At 42.1% G+C, this 20,000-nt stretch overlaps 1 protein-coding gene across 2 annotated transcripts in view; it reads right to left on the bottom strand.

Moving 5' to 3' along the window:
• Positions 1-4,686: 4,686 nt before the first annotated feature.
• The window catches only part of LOC119598236 (solute carrier family 15 member 1-like), a 19,876-nt gene continuing 4,562 nt past the window's right edge, over positions 4,687-20,000 (bottom strand). Inside the window, exons 2-7 of one of the 2 annotated variants that reach the window (XM_037947882.1) lie at positions 16,642-16,895; positions 12,736-12,853; positions 12,036-12,138; positions 11,039-11,205; positions 6,377-7,221; positions 4,687-6,111 (exon numbers count right to left, since the gene is read on the bottom strand). In XM_037947882.1, the coding sequence (XP_037803810.1) occupies positions 5,428-6,111; positions 6,377-7,221; positions 11,039-11,205; positions 12,036-12,138; positions 12,736-12,853; positions 16,642-16,890 (2,166 nt within the window). In that variant the 5' untranslated portion in view covers positions 16,891-16,895 and the 3' untranslated portion in view covers positions 4,687-5,427. Of the gene's footprint in view, positions 6,112-6,376; positions 7,222-11,038; positions 11,206-12,035; positions 12,139-12,735; positions 12,854-16,641; positions 16,898-20,000 lie in introns of both variants that reach the window. The other variant, XM_037947883.1, reaches the window with a different exon arrangement.

Raw genomic sequence — 20,000 nt, 5'->3', positions numbered from 1 at the left:
AAAAAAATAATTATAAATAAATAAAGATAATAATGATAATAAATAAATAAATAAAAAACACACGAATCGCAGACATTTCGCGGATTTTTAGTTATGATTATAAAAAATAGATGGCGATGCTATTGGTATTAAAGTCGTCTGCTCGTTTCATTTTGTGTCCTTTTTTTTTTGTTACCTCTCGGTGCTTATTTTTCCTGTTTGGTTAGGAATCATCCTAGTGCTTGCGTTTATATTTTGTTCTTTTGAGTCGCACTCTTTCGTTCCTCACAATTATACCCTCACAGAGAATGTGTCCTAAAACAATGGCAAGATTATTATTAATTTTTACAAATTGAGAAAATATTTTGATAAGGTAATATATAGGCGAACGGACTGTATCTCCAGAGCAATTCGTCAAATAAAGTGATGCATGCTTTAATGTAAATATATTAATTAATTGATATAGTAATAACAAATATATACATAATGTTAGATGAATGCTAATCATTAACAAACGAGTACGAAAAATATTTACCATTTTGAGAAACGAAAAATATTATCGGAGTTTAAACGCCTTGAAATGGCCGTGCTGCTCGTACAGAGATGGCGCTAGTTATTTTTCAGTTGTTTTTATTTATTAATTTATACGTCACTTTTTCGATTTTTTTTATTGTGTGTGTGTGTGTGTGTGTGTGTGTGTGTGTGTGTGTGTGTGTGTGTGTGTGGTGTTCTTGGGGCATGGTGGGGGGGGGGGGAGCCAGACCATGAAGGAAGCCATCAGATGGGGGGGGGGGTCAGGCGCTCAAATGCCGGCCTTGATCTCTTTTGGCACGCTATGCAGTTTTTCCAAGGAGCCATTTTGATTTTTAATATGTATCAAAATACAAAGGAAGTTATGGAAAAAATCAAGCTTATTTCACAACCGAGATGTTATATCATATCCATATAAACACAGACACACTCACTCACTCACTCACTCACACACTCACACTCACACACACACACACACACACACACACACACACACACACACACACACACACACACACACACACACACACACACACACACACACACACACACACACACACACACACACAACACACACACTCATACTCACACATACACACACACACCACACACACACACACACACACACACACACACACACACACACACACACACACACACACACACTCATTAAAAAAAAAATCGATTACAGAAAATGCACGAAATGCGATCGAATGAAAGAATCATAGATAGGATGAGAAACTGCGAAATTAGTGGATGCAAAAAAGTGAATAAGATGGCGAAAGAGAAAGTGAAAACAGAGAAGAAAATGTGAGAGATTACGCAAAAAAAAAAAAAAAAAACAGATATCCCGTAAATAGGAGAGAGAGATAAAAAAAAAGAAAAAAAGAAAAAAGATACGAAAAGAAATGAGAAACAACGAGATAACATGCAGAAAATGGAAGAGAATGTCGAACGGAAGAAAGTGAAAGAATGCGAGGAAATGAGAAACAGTATAAAAGGACGAGAAAAGAAACGTTAGGAGGCATAAGGAAGAATAGTGTGTGGCATTGTCGTGAGGTAAATTTTATAATAGAGGCATTTCGCTAACCTAATTACCTATGCAAAAAAAAACTCATATTACAACATTACACTACGCCACTTCCTTCATTTCATAACTTTCATATATCTTATTAATGATAAAAAAAAAAGAATTCTTATACATGAATTCCCCCCCCCCCCACCCCTCAAAAAAGTGGGGGATTTTGGATATATTTCATTTGCCGAGTATTTTTTTTTTAACGCAGAGCCCTCATTTAGGCTATCGAGGGCAATGAATCCCACTGGTCTGAGTGAATAAGTTTTTTTTTTTTTGTCAGGAATAGAGTTCTAAGTAAAATGGAAAATAACTTACGTTCATTTGATTTTAATTCGCTTTTTTTATATATCTTATTGTCTATTGGTATACTGGTAAGTAATCCTTTAAACTTAAAATATATAGAATATATGAATATAAACACGCCACTGAAGGTGATGAGTCTTATAAAATCATTTCCTTTTTTAGCATAATGTAATTCGTAAATCTTTCCTCATTGTCTGTTGGTATGCTGATAAACAATTTTATGCACTGAAAATGAAATAAGTTTCAGCTTTTATGACAGAGGGTTATTATATTGCAGGGAAATATATAAAAACAGTCCTTGACGCATGGAAAGGTCCTAATTTATGCAATTCTACGCTGAATCTGCAACAGTGCTTTCCTGATAAATTGCTTTAGACAAGTTGTGTTTATTTCTAAAGTTAACATAAAGTGCAGACCTTCCATCCCCTTCAAAATGAGACCAAACAAGCGTATTGAGAGAGAAAATAATATTTGATGGACACAAGGTTCCCAAGAGCGTCTTCCCGCGGACTAACGAGTGAATTACTCATACATCTTTGAGAAAAAAAAATCTGTATCTCATAAAATCAAAATCTGAATTCATTATCTCCATCTCTCTTTCCTTGAAAAATTTATTCACTCCGTATCAGGTCTTTTCGCCGACGAGCATTTGGCCGACGGACTATTGACCGAACGGCTACACCGTCTTTCTCCTTTCTTCTTTTATAGGGTTTTCGACTTTACGGACGAGGGCGGCCGGAGATGAGAAGCCGTCGCAAGAGGTGTGGGTCGAAGACGAGCGTTGACGAGCCTTTGCCACGCGACGCCTCCAGTTATATACAGTTCCACTAGCTTCTGTTGTGTTACATCCAATAGCCAAGCAATGTATGGTAGATTTTTTAAACATTAAAGCAAGGAGGTCATATCTGAATTAGGCTTCAGTCACAATTGCTTAATAATGCAGTTCAAAACACTTCTGCTTTCCCGAGGCGTGGGAATTTATGGATATGTTTCTCACTATGGCCAGTACCTTAGTAGGAACTGCAGAGTTTAACCTTGGTACTGTACAGTGGATCTTGCTTTTAAAATGCCCATCGCATCAGGGCAAGCTCTTTCCTTTATACCCGTCGGAGAGTTGCTGAGGCACTTGTCGAACGCCTACCGACCCTCGACGGGGGCACTAACGTCCTGCCCTTCGATTTTTAATAAGGAGATGCCGACGGCCGACATCCAGCATCGATACGTGGAATTGGCCGCAGAAGAACCTCCTACGACAGCAAATTCTTTAGAAGACTGTATGGAAGATTAGTGCTGTATGGCCTTGATGTCTAGCCCAGTTATTTGCTTTAACTATTAACCACTGCATGGAGGGTTCGAACGAAGGATGAATATTACCCACCTGTCATTTCGCCGACTCTTCTCGAAATTTAGAAATTGTCTTTTGACTAAAGTCTTTCTTAATCAGAAAGTGAAATTAGATAACTGACTTTATTGTAAAATGGAAATGGACACTATAAATTTATACAACCCCACCCTTCCCCAAATTCACCTGTCCAGTTTTACCTAACATTTCCCACAGTTAGCATTCGGGGACCACGAGAAAAGGCATTTTTTAAATTACATTAACATGGACAGGGTTCAAGCACAATGGTATCAGTACAACGATTTTTGAATTCCAGTATTTCAGTAGTCTATACTAGTGAACCAGACACTATTTTATTTTTAAGTACTTTAGGGACATAGAAGTCTTGGGAAAGTGAAAGCTCGAGTTTAAAACATCAAAACTAATCAGCAGCTAGTTTTGATTTATGAACCAAATGAGAGAGAGAGAGAGAGAGAAAGAGAAAGAAAGAGAGAGAGAGAGAGAGAGAGAGAGAGAGAGAGAGAGAGAGAGAGAGAGAGAGAGAGAGAGAGAGAGAGAGAGAGAGAGAGAGAGAGAGAGAGAGAAACAGACAGACAGAGACAGACAGACAACAGACAAACAACTAAACCAAATATTTTTTTTAGATTCTACACGGTTTTCTGATTACTGCAGACCTGCAATGTGTACAGGACGCCTAGACAGCGAGGCCGCCGTCTTCATGAAGAAAACACAACTCTCTCAAAGGGAAAGACCTGCTCAGTGGACCTTAGGGATCCTTGTGGAGTTTTACGGGATCCTCTTTCCTGAGGCAGAGGTTCGAAGCTAACTCTGTTTTGCATTCCATATATATATATATATATATATATATATATATATATATATATATATATATATATATATATATATATATATATATATATATATATCCTTCTGTCTCTTTGACTCCCCTCCCCCTCTTTCTCTCGTTCTGTATCTCTCTTTCTCTCTTCTTTAGGGGGAGGGGGGTGCAGTGCTAAGGTAATGTGGTTCTTTCTCTTTCTTATAAAACAAATCATACAAAAAAGAAAAATACTGAACAATCTGTTAAAATTGAGGTCACTTCCATATTCCAAGAGCCGGAAAAATAATCGTGAAACAAGATATTCCTATTCAAATCTTTGCCCAAATATATCTCTTCATTCACGTCAATGTTTACAGTTGTTCGGTGAAAATACAGCTATAGCATATGATGGGTTTCCGTACCATTTCATTAACACGGTAAAAGGCTTAAAGAAGTGTATCGTGCAGCTGTCTCTCCTCCAGAGACGCAGACAACCTGCCTACTGCTGCATCTATAAGTTTCATTGAGACGGAATAAACGTTACTACACAATTGTGCTCTTAAATAATAAAACATCTTCTGTGCACTGAATCAAGCGATAATGTTATAGGTATGTTGACGTAACAAATAAGTCTCACTTATTATAAACTTTATTAAAAAATCAACACGTTTTTTATTTATGCATGACGTGTATATACGAGAATATGTGCAAATATATGTAATATAAGTCTACACAATAATATAATATATAAAAAGAGAAAGACCTTTGTACAAACTTAATATATATTCGAGAATACGTTGACAAGAAAAATATATAATTGTCTGGTTGTGGATGGACAAAAAGCTGTTATATGAATTTGTAAAAAAAATTACAACAGCATACACTTTTTAAAAAATCACCCAATAAACTCGATGGGTATATTTGTTGATGGATTCTTATGCAAACGTTGCAAATCGTCAGTGAAATGAAAGTTTCTGAATGGAAAAGATGCGATATATGTGTTTTGATAATTCATAAAGGCTTTGTACATCAGCCAATTGCATTACAATCGGCCAATATTTATAATTCTTAGGAAAGAATGTACACATGCTTTGCTCCCATAAAATACATCAAGAAAACATATCGGAGTATAAAATCTCGCCATTTGATGACAAATATGGAAACATGGCATTCGACACTGATGAAGCTGAGGTAACAGGAGACCGGTCAACATCACAGTTTGGAGAAAGAATGGGAATTGTGTGCACGTTAAAGGGGGGGGGGGGTGAAGTGTATATGATCGTCTATATTGGAAGGAGATATTAGAGAGGGATCTCCTGTGACTCGAATATTTTCGGGAGATCGAGACGGAGCCTGGCCCTCGCAGCCGCCTCCTCACACGGCGTGGTCCTCAACGAAACCAGGATTGTCGTGAGCGTCCTTCGCACTCGCTCCTGCCTCCGCTCTCTTCTCTTCGTCCTTCCTCTCCTCGCCCTTCTCCTCCAATGCGGCCTCCTGCGGCGTCGAGTTGTACCAGCGGAGGAGCAGCGTGAAGATGATGGTGTTGGCGGCCATGAGGCCAGCATACAGCAGCGCCTCGTGGGACGCGCGGTGCTCGAAGGCCCTGGTGGCGGAGCTGATGGCCTTCAGGCCGGCGAACAGCCACAGGCCCACGGTGATCGTGAACAGGTTGGCCGCCTGCAGGATGGACTTCATGGCCGCCGGCGCCTCCGAGTACGCGAAGTCCATGCCCGACACGGAGAACAGGACCTCGCCCACCGTCAGCAGGAAGTACTGCGGGAAAAGCCAGCCCATGTGCACTGGCGAAGGCGCGGTCACGGGGAACACGCGCACGCCCTCACCCTCGCCCGCGCCGCCCAGCACCACCACGTCGTATACGCCGTCCTGGAAGACGTTGGCCGCCCCGACCACGCCCGCGCCGCCCACCAGCACCTCGTAAGGCTGGGGGCTCAGAATCTGGAACTCGGAGAGGCCGTCCGTGATGGGGAACTTCTCCTCCTGAGTCTCGTACTTGAGGGTGACCTCCGTGACGTTACCCTCGGCTACGATCACTCGCACCTGCAAAAGACGCGTCGCGAAAATTACAACCGCGCTCACGTGGAGGACAAATGTCTCAAATAACAGTGTTAAGACGAATGCAATGCATATGACTTAAATTTGCTATAAGGACACAGTTACGAAATATTGTATAAATGCATATATCAAACCTTACTGAATATTTAAACCGAATTAAGCAAAAACTGATCACTAAGTAACCTACATTAAAAAAAAAAAAAAAAAACCTGGAAACCTTCCAGCATCTCATCGGCCGCAGAGGACTCACCTTGGCTTCAGCGTCCTCGTTTTTGAGGTACTCGAGGGAGGGCGCGAGAGGTCGAGGGCCGGCGGCCGTGAGGACGACCGAGGACTCGTGCGCCCCAAGGAGGACGACCTGCACGGGCGTCAAGTCGCTACCGGCCGCGCACGACCTGCTGACCTGGACCTCCACCTTCTGGGGCGCGCCGCCGACCTCGACGTTCGGAAGGGCGACCTGGCCCGCGAGCGGGATCATGAGCTCCTTCTTGGCCATTCTTTCGCCGTCCTCGTCGACGAGGTGCAGCTCGGGAGGCAAGTGGAGGGCGGCCTCGCACGGGAGAGCGTTGTAGACGTGCAGGCGGGCGTGGGTGGAGGGAATGAGCGTCTGTTCGACGGACATGTTGACGATGGCGTAGACGACGAAGGAGGAGACAGCGAAGGCCATTCCGGCGATCATCCTGGAGGTGGTGGAGGTGAGGACGCCGAGGCGCCCCAGGAGCGGGTAGATGACCTGATCGAAGAGGGGGATGAGCGTGAGGATGAGCAGCGGGTTAATGGTGGACGACATCTCGGGCGGGATCCTGTAGGACTCTCCGACGCGGCCGTCGAGCCGCTTGGCCTGGAAGATCATGCCCGTCGACGTCTGGTAGAACAGCGCCCAGAACAGCGGGTACGTGCAGAACAAGAGCAGCACGCGCAGGGTGATCTTCACGTCGCGGATGAGGCTGCCGTCGAAGCGGTCCCGGGCGCGTTCGACCCAGTGCGCCGCCTTGTCGTCCGCGCCGTCCCACTTGCGCCGCACCGCGTGCGCCACGCACCGCATCGCGCGCAGCAGCATCGTGTCCGGGGGCGCCTCGATGTACCGGGACCTTCCTGTGGGTTGAGGGGTGGGGCGTCAGGGGCATTTGCATGGGCAGAGGAGGGGAAGGATAGGTATATGGATCGACAGTGTAAAAGGCTATCATCCTTAGTACAATGGTGAACAGAGGGTAGTTATACTTGTTAACGGCTTGACTCTTTATTTCTTAGAGTTGACACCACGCAGTATAAGAACACGACATGTTTAGTTATACGGGTTATCGGGCCACGCGGAGGTCACGGTCAGCTGCCCGGAGAGAGGGCGGAGCTGACCTTAGCGCGGTGGTAGCTTAGCACGAACTCCCGGTCAAACGAGGTCAGATATAAAATGTGACCTCCGCTCTCGCTGAGCGGGTGGTTCTTATTTGGGATATTTGGATCCACGTGGAAAACAGCCACGTGGTCCACTGGTAATAGAAATAGAATTATCCACATCCTGTAACAGAAATAGAATTATCCACATCTTATATTGCTCGGCCACCTACTCGCGCCTCGCCCTCGAGGCGCCTTCAAGGGTGACCTAACTTGGCTGGTCGTCTCGTCCTCGTGCGTCGTCCTGGTGCCTTTTCGTGGCTTCTCGTCCATGTTGTCCTCATCCTCCTGGTCCTTGGTGTAATTTGTCCGTTCTCGATGTTCATAGTCCTCGAAAGTCTCGCACAGGTCCTCCTTGACTTCAGATTCGTCTTGACCTCCTCGTAGTCCTGGCCCAGGCCTAACTCGGCGGCGTCCTCGTCCACACGTCCTCACAGATCTCGTCCAGGTCCTTCTCGCGTCCACACGTCCTCGTAATCTTCATCCGGATCTACGGGCGTCGGGGCAGGGGCGGCATCTCGGGGCTGCTGATATCTGCGCTACGAGCTCCTGGAGTTGACCGGATCTGCAGGCGTCCGCCAGGCACAGCATTCTGGGGCGACTGATACCTGCGGCAAAGGTGCTGGTTCGCTGGATGTACGGGGAGTCTGGCAGGCAACACCTTTTCTGACGAAAATCCTGGTCCGTGGGCCTATGGCGATCTTCGATGACGTCCTTCTTACAGCATCCTAAGGGTCCTCCCTCGGTGCCGTGTCGGTCCGACTGCAATATAAAGTCGGGGAGCCAGATCATACACGTAAGGGCCAGAGTAAGAGAAAAAGAAAGGCAACAGAGAAGATGGGGTGGTAATTACCACTAGCCGGTTATTCATAACAATTTACGGTTTTTAATGTTGGTTTTTAACTTATTTTCGTCTTTTTTTTTCATTTTGTGTTTTATTTTCACAAAGGTAAAGAAGAAAATAGAAGAGGGAGATGTCAGTAGCGGTCCGCATAGACCTATTTGAACTACCAACCATCTCTGATAGATATGAGAGTAGATAAGGGAACGACATCGGCGATCCGCAAAGATCTATTTGAACCATAGTCGTCACACAGATAAGAAATAGATGTAACTTGTACACAGACAGCGACAGACAAAATTGCAGGCCAAAGAGATAAATCTTTACGCCGGCACTAAGACAATGAAAAGGGTCAGTGTCTTTTATCCTGTGTGTGTGAGTGAGCTGAATGTGTGTGTGTATGCGTGTGTGAGTGACAGCTATCGTTAATGAGAGGGAAGCGAGAGTGACCTCACACAGAGAATGAATCACAAACACGAATATTAACGTTCGCTATAACAAGACTGAAGCAAATTAGCAATGCTAGCTATTTAAGATTATTTCAACTACCACATTGAATTCAACATATGATGATATGCGACAGAATGTACGCATGAATGAATGGTGACATGAAAAAAATATTCGCCAATTTTTTATCAAGCAAATCTTCTCGGGGTCAGAAATCTGAACTGCCGCTGTACATGTCTAGCTTTGCACGTCAGACTTCAATAAAACTCAATAACGGGGGGATCCTATACCCAAATGCCGTATATGACTGAAGCGACTTGAGCCAGGAATATAATATCCTGCTCTCTTCTGCGTATCTGTAATGGGCGCTCGCAAAATTCCCGAAGGATATATAAATTTTCACGAATCACACAAACGCTTGGGGGGTACCCAAAACATGCAAGCGACTTCAAGAGGGTGAGAAAGGTGTGATTAATAAGCGAATAATGATTCTAGCTTAAACCCTAGTCCTACATTAACGGACGTAACCGCGGGTCACACCGACTCAAAGGGAGCCGAACGAACGAATAACTTTACTCTCGAACGACGGAGCGCAGATCTATTAGGCGTTTACGCAACCCCGGGGCAATATCGGGCAATTCTGTGCACTATGATATGAGGGAAGATCCTACGCTATATTCAAACTAATGAATTTTAATGAATTTCCGTTACATACTTCGTTCTAGCGCCGATAGAACGTGTCACCAAAAAGCAATGTAACAATGGTCATCTGACCTTACCCACGCCGCCACCGACCGGGAAAAGAGAAGTGAGGTCAGGTCAAGACAGGAAATTAACCTTTTTCTAATCCAAAGTGACCCTAAGCGAAGAAAAGGGAAGGTCAGGTCGGGCGCGAGGGTTAGGAACGAGATAAAATGAAATGGTATTCGTGATAAGATAAAATCACGAACGCGTTAAATTCGTTGCAGATGAAACAATATAAATCTCTAAAAACGAGAGAAAATAATTAATTACTTTACTAACGAACGATATTCATGTTTATTGATCACATACTCGATCGCACGGAAATACGATCTGAGGTGGAAGAATAGTGGAGAACGTGCCATTTGCTGTCATTAGCACCTTTTAACCCAACAAAAAACAACGGCTTAACACATGTATGGGAGAAGGAAGGGAAAAGAAATAAGAAATGGGGCCCAAACGTGTACTTACGTGTTTTTTTGTTCTTCGACATGTCTTCTAGCGGTCGAGCGGATTTTTCTTCGGGGGTGGTGTGTTCGTGTTGCATGCCAAAAGGATGCAACGGCCCTCGCTGCCACCAGACTTTAAAAGGCTATGCGTACTCTAGTACAGTGGCTGGCAGGGACGCAAAACACACGTAAAGGGTGAACACACGCTACGACGACGCTACGACTTGTCTAAAGGGGTAATCGCCGCGGTGTCAGGGCAGCCCGCCCGGAGAGAGGGCGGAGCTGACCTTAGCGCGTCGGGCGCTGGTCACGAACTCCCGGTCAAACGAGGTCAGATATAAAATGTGACCTCCGCCCTCGCTGAGCGGGTGGTTCTTATTTGGGACATTTGGATCCACGTGGAAAACAGCCACGTGGTCCACTGGTAATAGAAATAGAATTATCCACATCCTGTAACAGAAATAGAATTATCCACATCTTATAGACAGACTGAAACGTAGGTGAATAAGTGAAAGACATAAAAAGACAGACAGTCAGAACGAGGAAGAGGAATTCATCGTTAGATATGCACCAGCGGTTCTCAAAGTGGACGCTGACGCTCCCTGGGGACATTGGCTCGTTTCTAGTGGGTGTTACTTTAGGGCGACGTTTACAACTTCAGGGCAAGAAACAAACAAACAGATAAATAAACTCAATACACAAAACCAAACAATAATTAAACAACCAAGGAAAGGGAAAAACATATAAAAATCATCTTGCTCTCCGTTACCCGACCGAGCGCAGAGATCGTGGTGGACAGCTATGAACCCGACGAGGCAGAAGTAGGGCAGCAGAATGCAACAACAGTAACAACATACACAAACAAATAAACACAAAACTCTCCGTCAACTGACCGAGCGCAAAGATGGTGGTGGAGACCGCCATGAAGCCAACGAAGAGGAAGCAGGAGAGAGCAAAAAACAACAACTATAGAAACAAAAACACACAAGAGAATAAAGAAAGGGAAAATAGAAAAGAGTCCTCTGTGTATTGGCGAACTGACCGAGCGCAAAGATGGTGGTGGAGACCGCCATGAAGCCGACGAGGATGAGGTAGGGCAGCAGGTAGCAGTCGTCGCCGAAGCACTGGACGGTGTCCCTGAGCTGCGCCGTCATGAACTGGCCCAGGAAGGCTCCGGCGTTGATCATCCAGTAGAAGGCGTAGAAGAACCTGTGAGCGTGAATGGGTGGGAGTGGACGTGAGTGGGCGGGGGTGGGCGTGAGTGGGTGTAATAGGATGAAATACGGTTTCTGTCTTAATTTAATATTATTATTATTATTTTTATGAGAAGGGATAGCATTGGCAGCTTGGTAAGAGTTAATGGGCAATGGTTTATTTATATTTCCTCTGGATATAATTGCCAGGATTTTGTGTGACCTTCTTTTTCCTTTATGCGATACTATCTCTCCTTATTACATCCGTGTCTTCCCCTGTCGTCATTTTCCCCTTATATATGATCTTATTTCCCCCGATTCCCTGTTTCCCCTGTCCCTTTTATATGCCCATTTCCCTGCTTCTTATTTCCCCAGATTTCATTTCAGTTACCCTTTTCACGTTTTCTCATCCCACCGTCTCTCTTCCCCCTAGATTTTCCCCTAAACCCCAAAACTCCCCTAACACTTTCCTAACATTCTCGGACTGTTTCTGAAATTTCACAACAGACTCCTCATCTTTTCCTGATCTTCCCTTAACTTCCCTGACCTGACCTCCCCTAAACACTCCTGACTTTCTGCAATTTCTCTGATCTTCCTTAAGCTTCCCTGGTCTTAGACAAACTTTTTCTAAATTCCCCTAAAGTTTCCCCTAACCTTCTCTGACCTCTGCTAACCTTCCCCGACCTCTTCTAACGTTCCCTGGTTTTCTCCCAACCTGTCTAAGTATCCCTGATTTTTTCCCCAACCTCTTCTAACCCTCTATGACCTCCCATAACCTTCCATGACCCTTTCTAACCTTTCCCGATTTCCCCCATCCTCTTCTAACCATCCCTGACCTCTTCTCACCTCTGCTGCTGCTCTCTTTGCTCAGGAACCTTGAACTGGTCAGCGCCAAGGGACGAATACACGGCCTTCATCAGACCGGCTGCGATGCCCAGCACGAGCAGACCTGTTCAAAGAATCGCATGTTAGAAATTTTACTACAAAACACATTTTATATATTTTTGGGGAGGGAGAGGGGCGCGTAATGCTATATAAACAGATCTGTCGAACGAATGCCGTGTATATTTATTCATGCATTGGCTTATTTATCTATTTTTTACGCAATGCGTGATCTTTTCCGGACTTTTTCCCTCTTTTTCGTGGCTTGGGTGTACAGTACTGATGTTTTTAAAAGGAAGATTGATTTTTGTTGAAGTTGAGATAAAGCAATGCCCTCATTTTTAAAAAAATCTCCGGGATCTAGTTTGAACTCCTTATTAAGAAAACTAAAAAACAAATGCAAAAAATAAAAATGAAAAGAAAAGATCTCTCTCTCTTATATATATATATATATATATATATATATATATATATATATATATATTTATATATATATATATATATATATATATATATATTAATATATTTTTTTTTTTTTTTTTTTTTTTTTTTTTTTTTTTTTTTTTTCCTCTCTCTCTCTCTCTCTCTCTCTCTCTCTCTCTCTTTATTTTTATCTGATATACACAGTTTAACTTATCATGACCGTGCATGACCCAGGACCGACCTGCAATGCCCGTGACCTTGGCTGCGTCCACACTGGCCATGATGGGCGTGGCAGACGACAGGGAGTAGATGAGGGCGCCCGCGGTGTAGCAGCAACACATGATGAACACTGTCCGGGCCTGTGGGCGTGGGCGTGCGTTATAATTTGTTGGAAGTGAAAGCTCAATTCGACGCTAATTTTAGTTGAATTCATTTAAATATTATCAGTAATAGATTACTGAAACGTGATACTTCTAGATCCAAAGCTGATGTATTATAAACTGATTAACCTATGAATATCCTTTAAAGATTTCGTAAAACTAATAAAATGATCCATTAATGAAATGTGAAATATGATAGTCTGAAAAGTGATTAAAGTGTTATTAATTAAACAGGCGTAGAAATGATCGAAATTGCAATTATGATTTGACTAGCAACCGCTTAGATACATGAAATAAAAGTTCTAATTAATTACTAATCGCCTAAAATGTAACAAATTCAATAAGGTAGGTTTTGATAGATGATCTATTGCCTTCAACGACCTATATTGCTCTCAGTCATTAGAGAGCTTCTAATCTCAATTTATATCAGAGTCACAAAAATGTATTAGAAATATTTAATTGTCAATTGTATCCAATTTTACCGTGTAAATTACTTCATTAGTCTGACATCATTTCACAACATTCAACTTTATTACAGAGCTTCCAATAATCTCAGTCTGATAATTTAAAAACATTCTATTACAACCGTTTATCTTTAACATGGCTAAGTTAATTGAATCTGAAATGCTGAATACCATTAAGGTGCCATGAAAATAGATGTTTATGAATGACTGTCATGCATAGAGTATCAGGCAGGGAGAGTGTTATATTACGCATGAATTCGTAACTGTGTCATATCTGTGACGGGGATCGAAGCAGCAGATGACGGGAGGTCTGTCATGCGTGGGTTAAAAGAGAGGTTTGTTAGGAACGTAGGAACAAGGATTTTCATTCCTTGTTTTGCTTGTTTTTTGTTGTTGATTTTGTTGTTTTGATATTCTCTTTTGCGTGCGTATTTGGTTAGATGTTTGTAGGTTTGTAAGTTTTTTTGTTTTTTTTTTTACATTTTTATTCATATTTTCTTTACTTTCTTTCTCACTTTCTCCTCCCCCCACCCTCTCTCTTTCTCGGTCTCTCTCTGAGTTGTCTGTCTAGCTGTCTGTGTTCTGTCTGTCTGCCTGTCTCATATTCCCCTTTTTACTCTCCCCCCTCTCTCTCTGAAACATTTTATTTTTTTTTATTTTTTTATTTCTTCCTTTCTTTCTCCCCTCCTCTCTCTCTCTCTCTCTCTCTCTCTCTCTCTCTTCTCTCTCTCTCTCTCTCTCTCTCTCTCTCTCTCTCTCTCTCTATATATATATATATATATATATATATATATATATATATATATATATATATATATATATATATATCCCCCACTCTCTCTCTCTCTCTCTCTCTCTCTCTCTCTCTCTCTCTCTCTCTCTCTCTCTCTCTCTCTCTCTCTCTATATATATATATATATATATATATATATTATTCCCCCACTCTCTCTCTCTCTCCCACTCTCTCTCTCCCACTCCTCTCTCCCACTCTCTCTCTCCCACTCTCTCTCTCTCTCTCTCTCTCTCTCTCTCTCTCCTCTCTCCTTCCCCTTCTATCCCTCTTCCCCCTTTTTTATTCCTCCTCTCTGTCACCGTCTTTTGCATTCAGTCTCTGAATACTGGAATTCGTTCAAGTTCAGTCAGCTTTCACTCGACTGACCACTTTCTCCGTTCGGTCATGGCTTCGTAATGATTTTTTATGTCTCAACATAGCAGCCATCATGTTGGTGTAGATAAAGTGAAAACACTACTAAATGCAATTAGAGAAAATGGACATTTCTGGCAAAATGTCTGGCAAAGAAAAGAGAAAATGGGAGAAATTTACACGTATGAAGAAAAACGGGAGAGATTTGATTAGGTGAAGGAAAATGGGAGAAATTTACAGAAATGAAGGAAAACGGGAAATATTTACAGAAATGAAGGAAAACGGAGGATGTTAATTCGAATGACATCAACATAGGACATAGCATAGAAGATAAAAAAGAGAATAAAGACAAGAGAGAAAGCAGGAAGAGAGAGAACATAATAAATATAGAAAGGAAGGAAAGTGGGAAAAATAACCTGAGTGAAATTAAAACACGACACAGCACAGAAACGTGAAAAGGAAGGGAATACGAGACAAAACAGAGAAAATATATGAAAAAAAGAGAGTAAGTAAAAAAAAGAAGTATTAACGACAAAGAAGGAAAAGAAAAAAATAAAGAAAAAACTACGAAAGAAAATCATGAAAAGAAAACAAAAAGGGACAAGGAAGAGAGAGTGATAAACGCGAAAAATTAATAATCTGATAAATTATACGTAAGGCAAAAACAGAAACGAGTAAAAGTCGACTTGCCAATAAATAAATGAATAAATAAAAGAATGTAGAAAGAACGAGAGAAAGCAGTCACAATAACAGACAGCTAAAAATGGGGAATAGAGAAAAAAAGAGAAATAAGAGAAAGTAGTAGCACGAAGAAATAGGCGAAAAATGAGACGAAGAAGGGGTGAAAAAAAGGAAGAAAAAAACAAGGAATTGAAAGAGTGGGTAATGATATTGTAGATAATAAGTAAGTAAAAGAAGACAAATAAATAGGGATCACAAAAGAAAGAGAGAATGTGGAATTGGGGGGGAAAAATAAAAAAGAGAGCAAAGAGGGAAAAAGAAACGAAAACAGAGAAATAAAAAAAGAGAAAAAACAAAAACTTGAAAAAAAATGGAAAAAACGAAATGTCGAAAAAGTGAAAAAAGTAATAATCACGAAAGAGAGAGAAAGTAATAAGAGAGAAGAAGTATGAAGGGCATAAAAACGCAAAAGACACCTTTGGCCAACGACCTTGCTGAGGCGAGGCGAGGTCGACGGGGCGAAAGAGAAAGAAAAGGGGAAAGAGGGAACGGAAGAGAAAGAAAAGGGGAAAGAGGGAACGGAAGAGAAAGAAAAGGGGAAAGAGGGAACGGAAGAGAAAGAAAAGGGGAAAGAGGGAACGGAAGAGAAAGAAAAGGGGAAAGAGGGAACGGAAGAGAAAGAAAAGGGGAAAGAGGGAACGGAAGAGAAAGAAAAGGGGAAAGAGGGAACGGAAGAGAAAGAAAAGGGGAAAGAGGGAACGGAAGAGAAAGAAAAGGGGAAAGAGGGAACGAAAGAGAAAGAAAAAGGAAAGAGGAAGCGAAAGAGAAAGAATAAGGGAAAGAGGGAACGAAAGAGAGACAAAAATAGGAAAGAGGGAACGAAAGAGAAAGAAAAAGGAAAGAGGAAATGAAAGAGAAAGAAAAAAAGGAAAGAGAGAACGAAAGAGAAAGAAAAAAAATGAAAGAAGGAGCGAAAGAGAAAGAAAAAAATGAAAGAAGGAGCGAAAGAGAGACAAAAATAGGTCAACGAAAGACAGAAAGAAAGAAAGGGGGGAAAAGGAAAAATAAATCAAGAGAGACAAAAATAACTGAATAATAAATAACGAATAAGAAAACAGAAGACAAACAGACAGCAAAAAAAGACAAAAACAAACAAACAAATAAACATGAGAGAAAAAAAGAAACGAAAGAAAGACAAAATACAACTTAAAAAAAATAGACAGAATACAAGAAAAAAAATAGATCAACTCAGAGAGAGAGAGAAAAAAAAGACCACGCCCCCCCACCCCCTACCTACCCACCCAACTCAAAGAGAAAAAAAAGACCCCTCCCTTACCCCCTACCCACCCACCCAACTCAAAGAGAAAAAAAAGACCCCCCTCCCCCACCCCCTACCCATCCACCCCCCTTAAAGAGAAAAAAAAGACCCCCCTCCCTTACCCCCCACCCCATACCCACCCGCCCCCAAGCCTCCTTACCTTGCCGAGGTAGGTGTCGGCGAGGACGGCCCCGGCGATGGGCGCGAGGTAGATGAGGCCCTCCATCACCGCCTTCACCGTGGACGCCGACGAGGAGGTGAAGCCCAGCATCCTCTGCATGTAGAAGACGGCGCCCCCGAAGAGGCCGTAGTACACGAAGCGCTCCAGGAGGTAGCCGGCGAGGATGAAGAAGGCGCCGCGGGGGTACTTGAGGGGGGGACCCGACGGGGGGGCCGCCGGGGAAGACATCCTGGCTGGGGGGGGGGGGGAAGGGGTGTTTGGTTATTTCGTTTATTTGAATAAATATTTGATTTTGTTTGGTATGATGCGAAAAAATGTTTGTAGAGGGCCATATGTATGTGTATGTGCATCTATGTGCTTATCTATCCATCTATCTATGTGTCTGTCTATCTGTACACTCATGTATCCATACATCTATCCATCATTTTGCACGAGTAATTATGACTGCGAGAGAGAGAGAGAGAGAGAGAGAGAGAGAGAGAGAGAGAGAGAGAGAGAGAGAGAGACAGAGAGAGAGAGAGAGAGAGAGAGAGAGAGAGAGAGAGAAATAGGAAAAGAAATATATATAAACAAACCTTACAGCCACAAACACTTCACAACATTCTCAGAAGAAACTATCTACCATACCGTCATTCCCTAATACCATTTTTAACTCTCTATTATCCTTGTTCTTTTCCACCTTCTTCAATTCTTCTCTTTACTTCCTCTTCCTACTCCTCCTCCACCTCGTGCGCCTAGAAAATTTCTCTTGAAGAAGGCCAGGCAATAAACAGCCTGTCGGGGGCGTCCGTAGCTATATTTATTGACGGAAATGTACCCGTTTGCCTCGCTCGTTGGAATGTCACGGGTTAACGTCACTAATGGCGATTTTCACAGCACGCGTTCGTTGTAATAAATCGATAACATGTCTTACAAGATTAAAAGGGTCGTAACTAGGTTATAAAAGTGTAAGAATAATTGTAACGATAAGTATAGATGGCTTTTAATGTGTTAGTTTTGTCACAGAATTAAGATATAACTTACAGAATATGTAAAAAGCTAATAATTTTAAAAATGCAATTACGATGTTTAAAAAAGACACCACACACTCGAAAGTGTACATACACACAGACACACAAACACTCACAAAAGGCACATTCCCCTGTATAAGTAATGGTATATTTATAATTACCCTCCCCCCTCTCTCACACTCTCTCCCTCCCGATTTTAGGTTTTAAGGTAACATCTGTGCCGGGCAGGTCTATGGACTCATTAAAATATCTTCTATACATATGCTAATGATTTTATGAATACAGGAAGAAAACAGCATACGTCGGTGTATATCAGGTGGCACATGTTTAGAAAAACATGTAGTGCATGTATGTAGAACAATCTAACATGCGCATGGGGAAACCTATACAAAGACACGCACGAGTCTCTTAATAATGGTCAATAAGCTAGACGTAATTCCCGCTTGCTTGTCGGTCACCTTGGGATCGGGAGACTCCGGAGGGAAACACTCAATCTGCCTCTTCCCCCTCTCTCTTCCAACTCCCCCCCCCCCTCTCTCTCTCTCTCTCTCTCTCTCTCTCTCTCTATATATATATATATATATATATATATATATATATATACACACATTTTTTATGTATACATATGTACACACACACACACACACACACACACATACACACACACACACAGATAGATAGAGATGTGGATGTGTATCTGGATCATTGACAGTTTTGATTAAAAATTTCCTTTCCACGGATGAAAAAAGCAATGGATCCAACATTCCGAAATCTGATTAGATTTTCCGGGAATTAACAATAATATTATTGCCCATGTAATTGTAGCAAAATACTGTTAAACTACATCACACTACCAATGCAAACAAACAAACGTCTCTGAATACATAAATTTCACCCAGGTATCCTGTTGCCTTGTTGCGGGGAGCTGGGGAGGGAGGTTCTAGTAAAACTTTTGTCACAAAAACTAAGTCTTCTGCGGTTCTCTTAAAAAAAGGGGCTCTAATACATTTACAATTCTGCTGTTCATAATCGGATACTGTAAACAATCTCATTAACGTTTACAAAGTGAGGGGTATATGTTCACATATTCGTATCTGGGGAGGGTTTGCAACGTAACGGTCCGTGTTTGCATGCACGAATCGAGTTCAAATAAGAATTACGAAAAAGCGATACAATAATGTTAAGAAAAACAACAATTATGATTTTACCAATATAAGGATACAAAAATTAATGATCAGCACCAACACCAGCAATAATAACGGTAACCACAAGGATAACCGTCACGTAACAATAATGATCATAAAGCAACAAGGAAATCTAAAATCTAATAACCTTCATCGTCTTCCATGTCTGTTACGCCTCTCTAGAAGTTTTATTTTCATGGTTAAAAGGGCAAATGTAATCCCTGGAATTCGGTAGCTATTGGGGAGCGATTCGTTGAGGCGCCGGAGCAAGGGATAGCGTGGTTGTAGATTCTACGGAGACGAAAGGTAAAAACTAAATCCTCTAAAAGTCAATGCTTCATTTGTAAATAATAAAAATCCTTCCACGAGGGAATAGACTTTACAAAATCTAAAAATCATCTAGAAAGAAATTATTCTAATAAGCATTTCTGAAATGCTTTTTTGATATTAATAATGAAAAATCACATGTGATCATGAAATCCTCTACGGACTATAAGGTTCTCTCTAATTGTGGAGTCCTTTAGAAACCCCAAACTCCTGACGTGCAGGCACTGAAATCCCTTGGCTTCAGCGCCGTGGTTGGATTCAGGAGTACAACGACCCGTTTGGGAGGCAATAGAAAGTAACGGTAATGGCAGGTTGACGGTGGTCGTGTTAAATGAAGGCGTTGGTTCCTATAATCATGGCTATAATTAGTGGTATTATTTCTATTATCTTTATGGGTATTATAACTGTTATCATTGTTATTGTCATCTTTCATGTCACTGATATAAACATTATAAGAGTCTTATCATAAAAGCAACACTACAGGAATAATAACAATGATAGTGATGATAACGACAATAACATTGTTATCACTGTTGTCAGCAGCGCAACTATCATTTCATATGGCTTTCCATCCTTAATATTTTCTTGTCGGCTAAATGGCATAAAACATCCTTGGACGAAAACCTCCCTTTTTTTTCTCCCATGATGCCATCGCTCCCTCGGCCCGGCATGGAGACAGAGTGAAGGGCTGAAGATAGTTATTTATCACAAGAACCCTCGTAGTGAAAGTAAAGGTGAAATGTTAAGCATTGGTCTCGGAAACGGATGACCTCGATCCGTTGGCGCTGGCTGTGTCCTGAGGGAGTAATGGTCGCTT

The sequence above is a fragment of the Penaeus monodon genome, chromosome 41 (genome assembly GCF_015228065.2).
Source record: "Penaeus monodon isolate SGIC_2016 chromosome 41, NSTDA_Pmon_1, whole genome shotgun sequence".
Lineage (NCBI taxonomy): Eukaryota > Metazoa > Arthropoda > Malacostraca > Decapoda > Penaeidae > Penaeus > Penaeus monodon.
The sequence above is the reverse complement of the archived record's forward strand: the minus strand, read 5'-3'. Positions and strand labels throughout refer to the sequence as shown.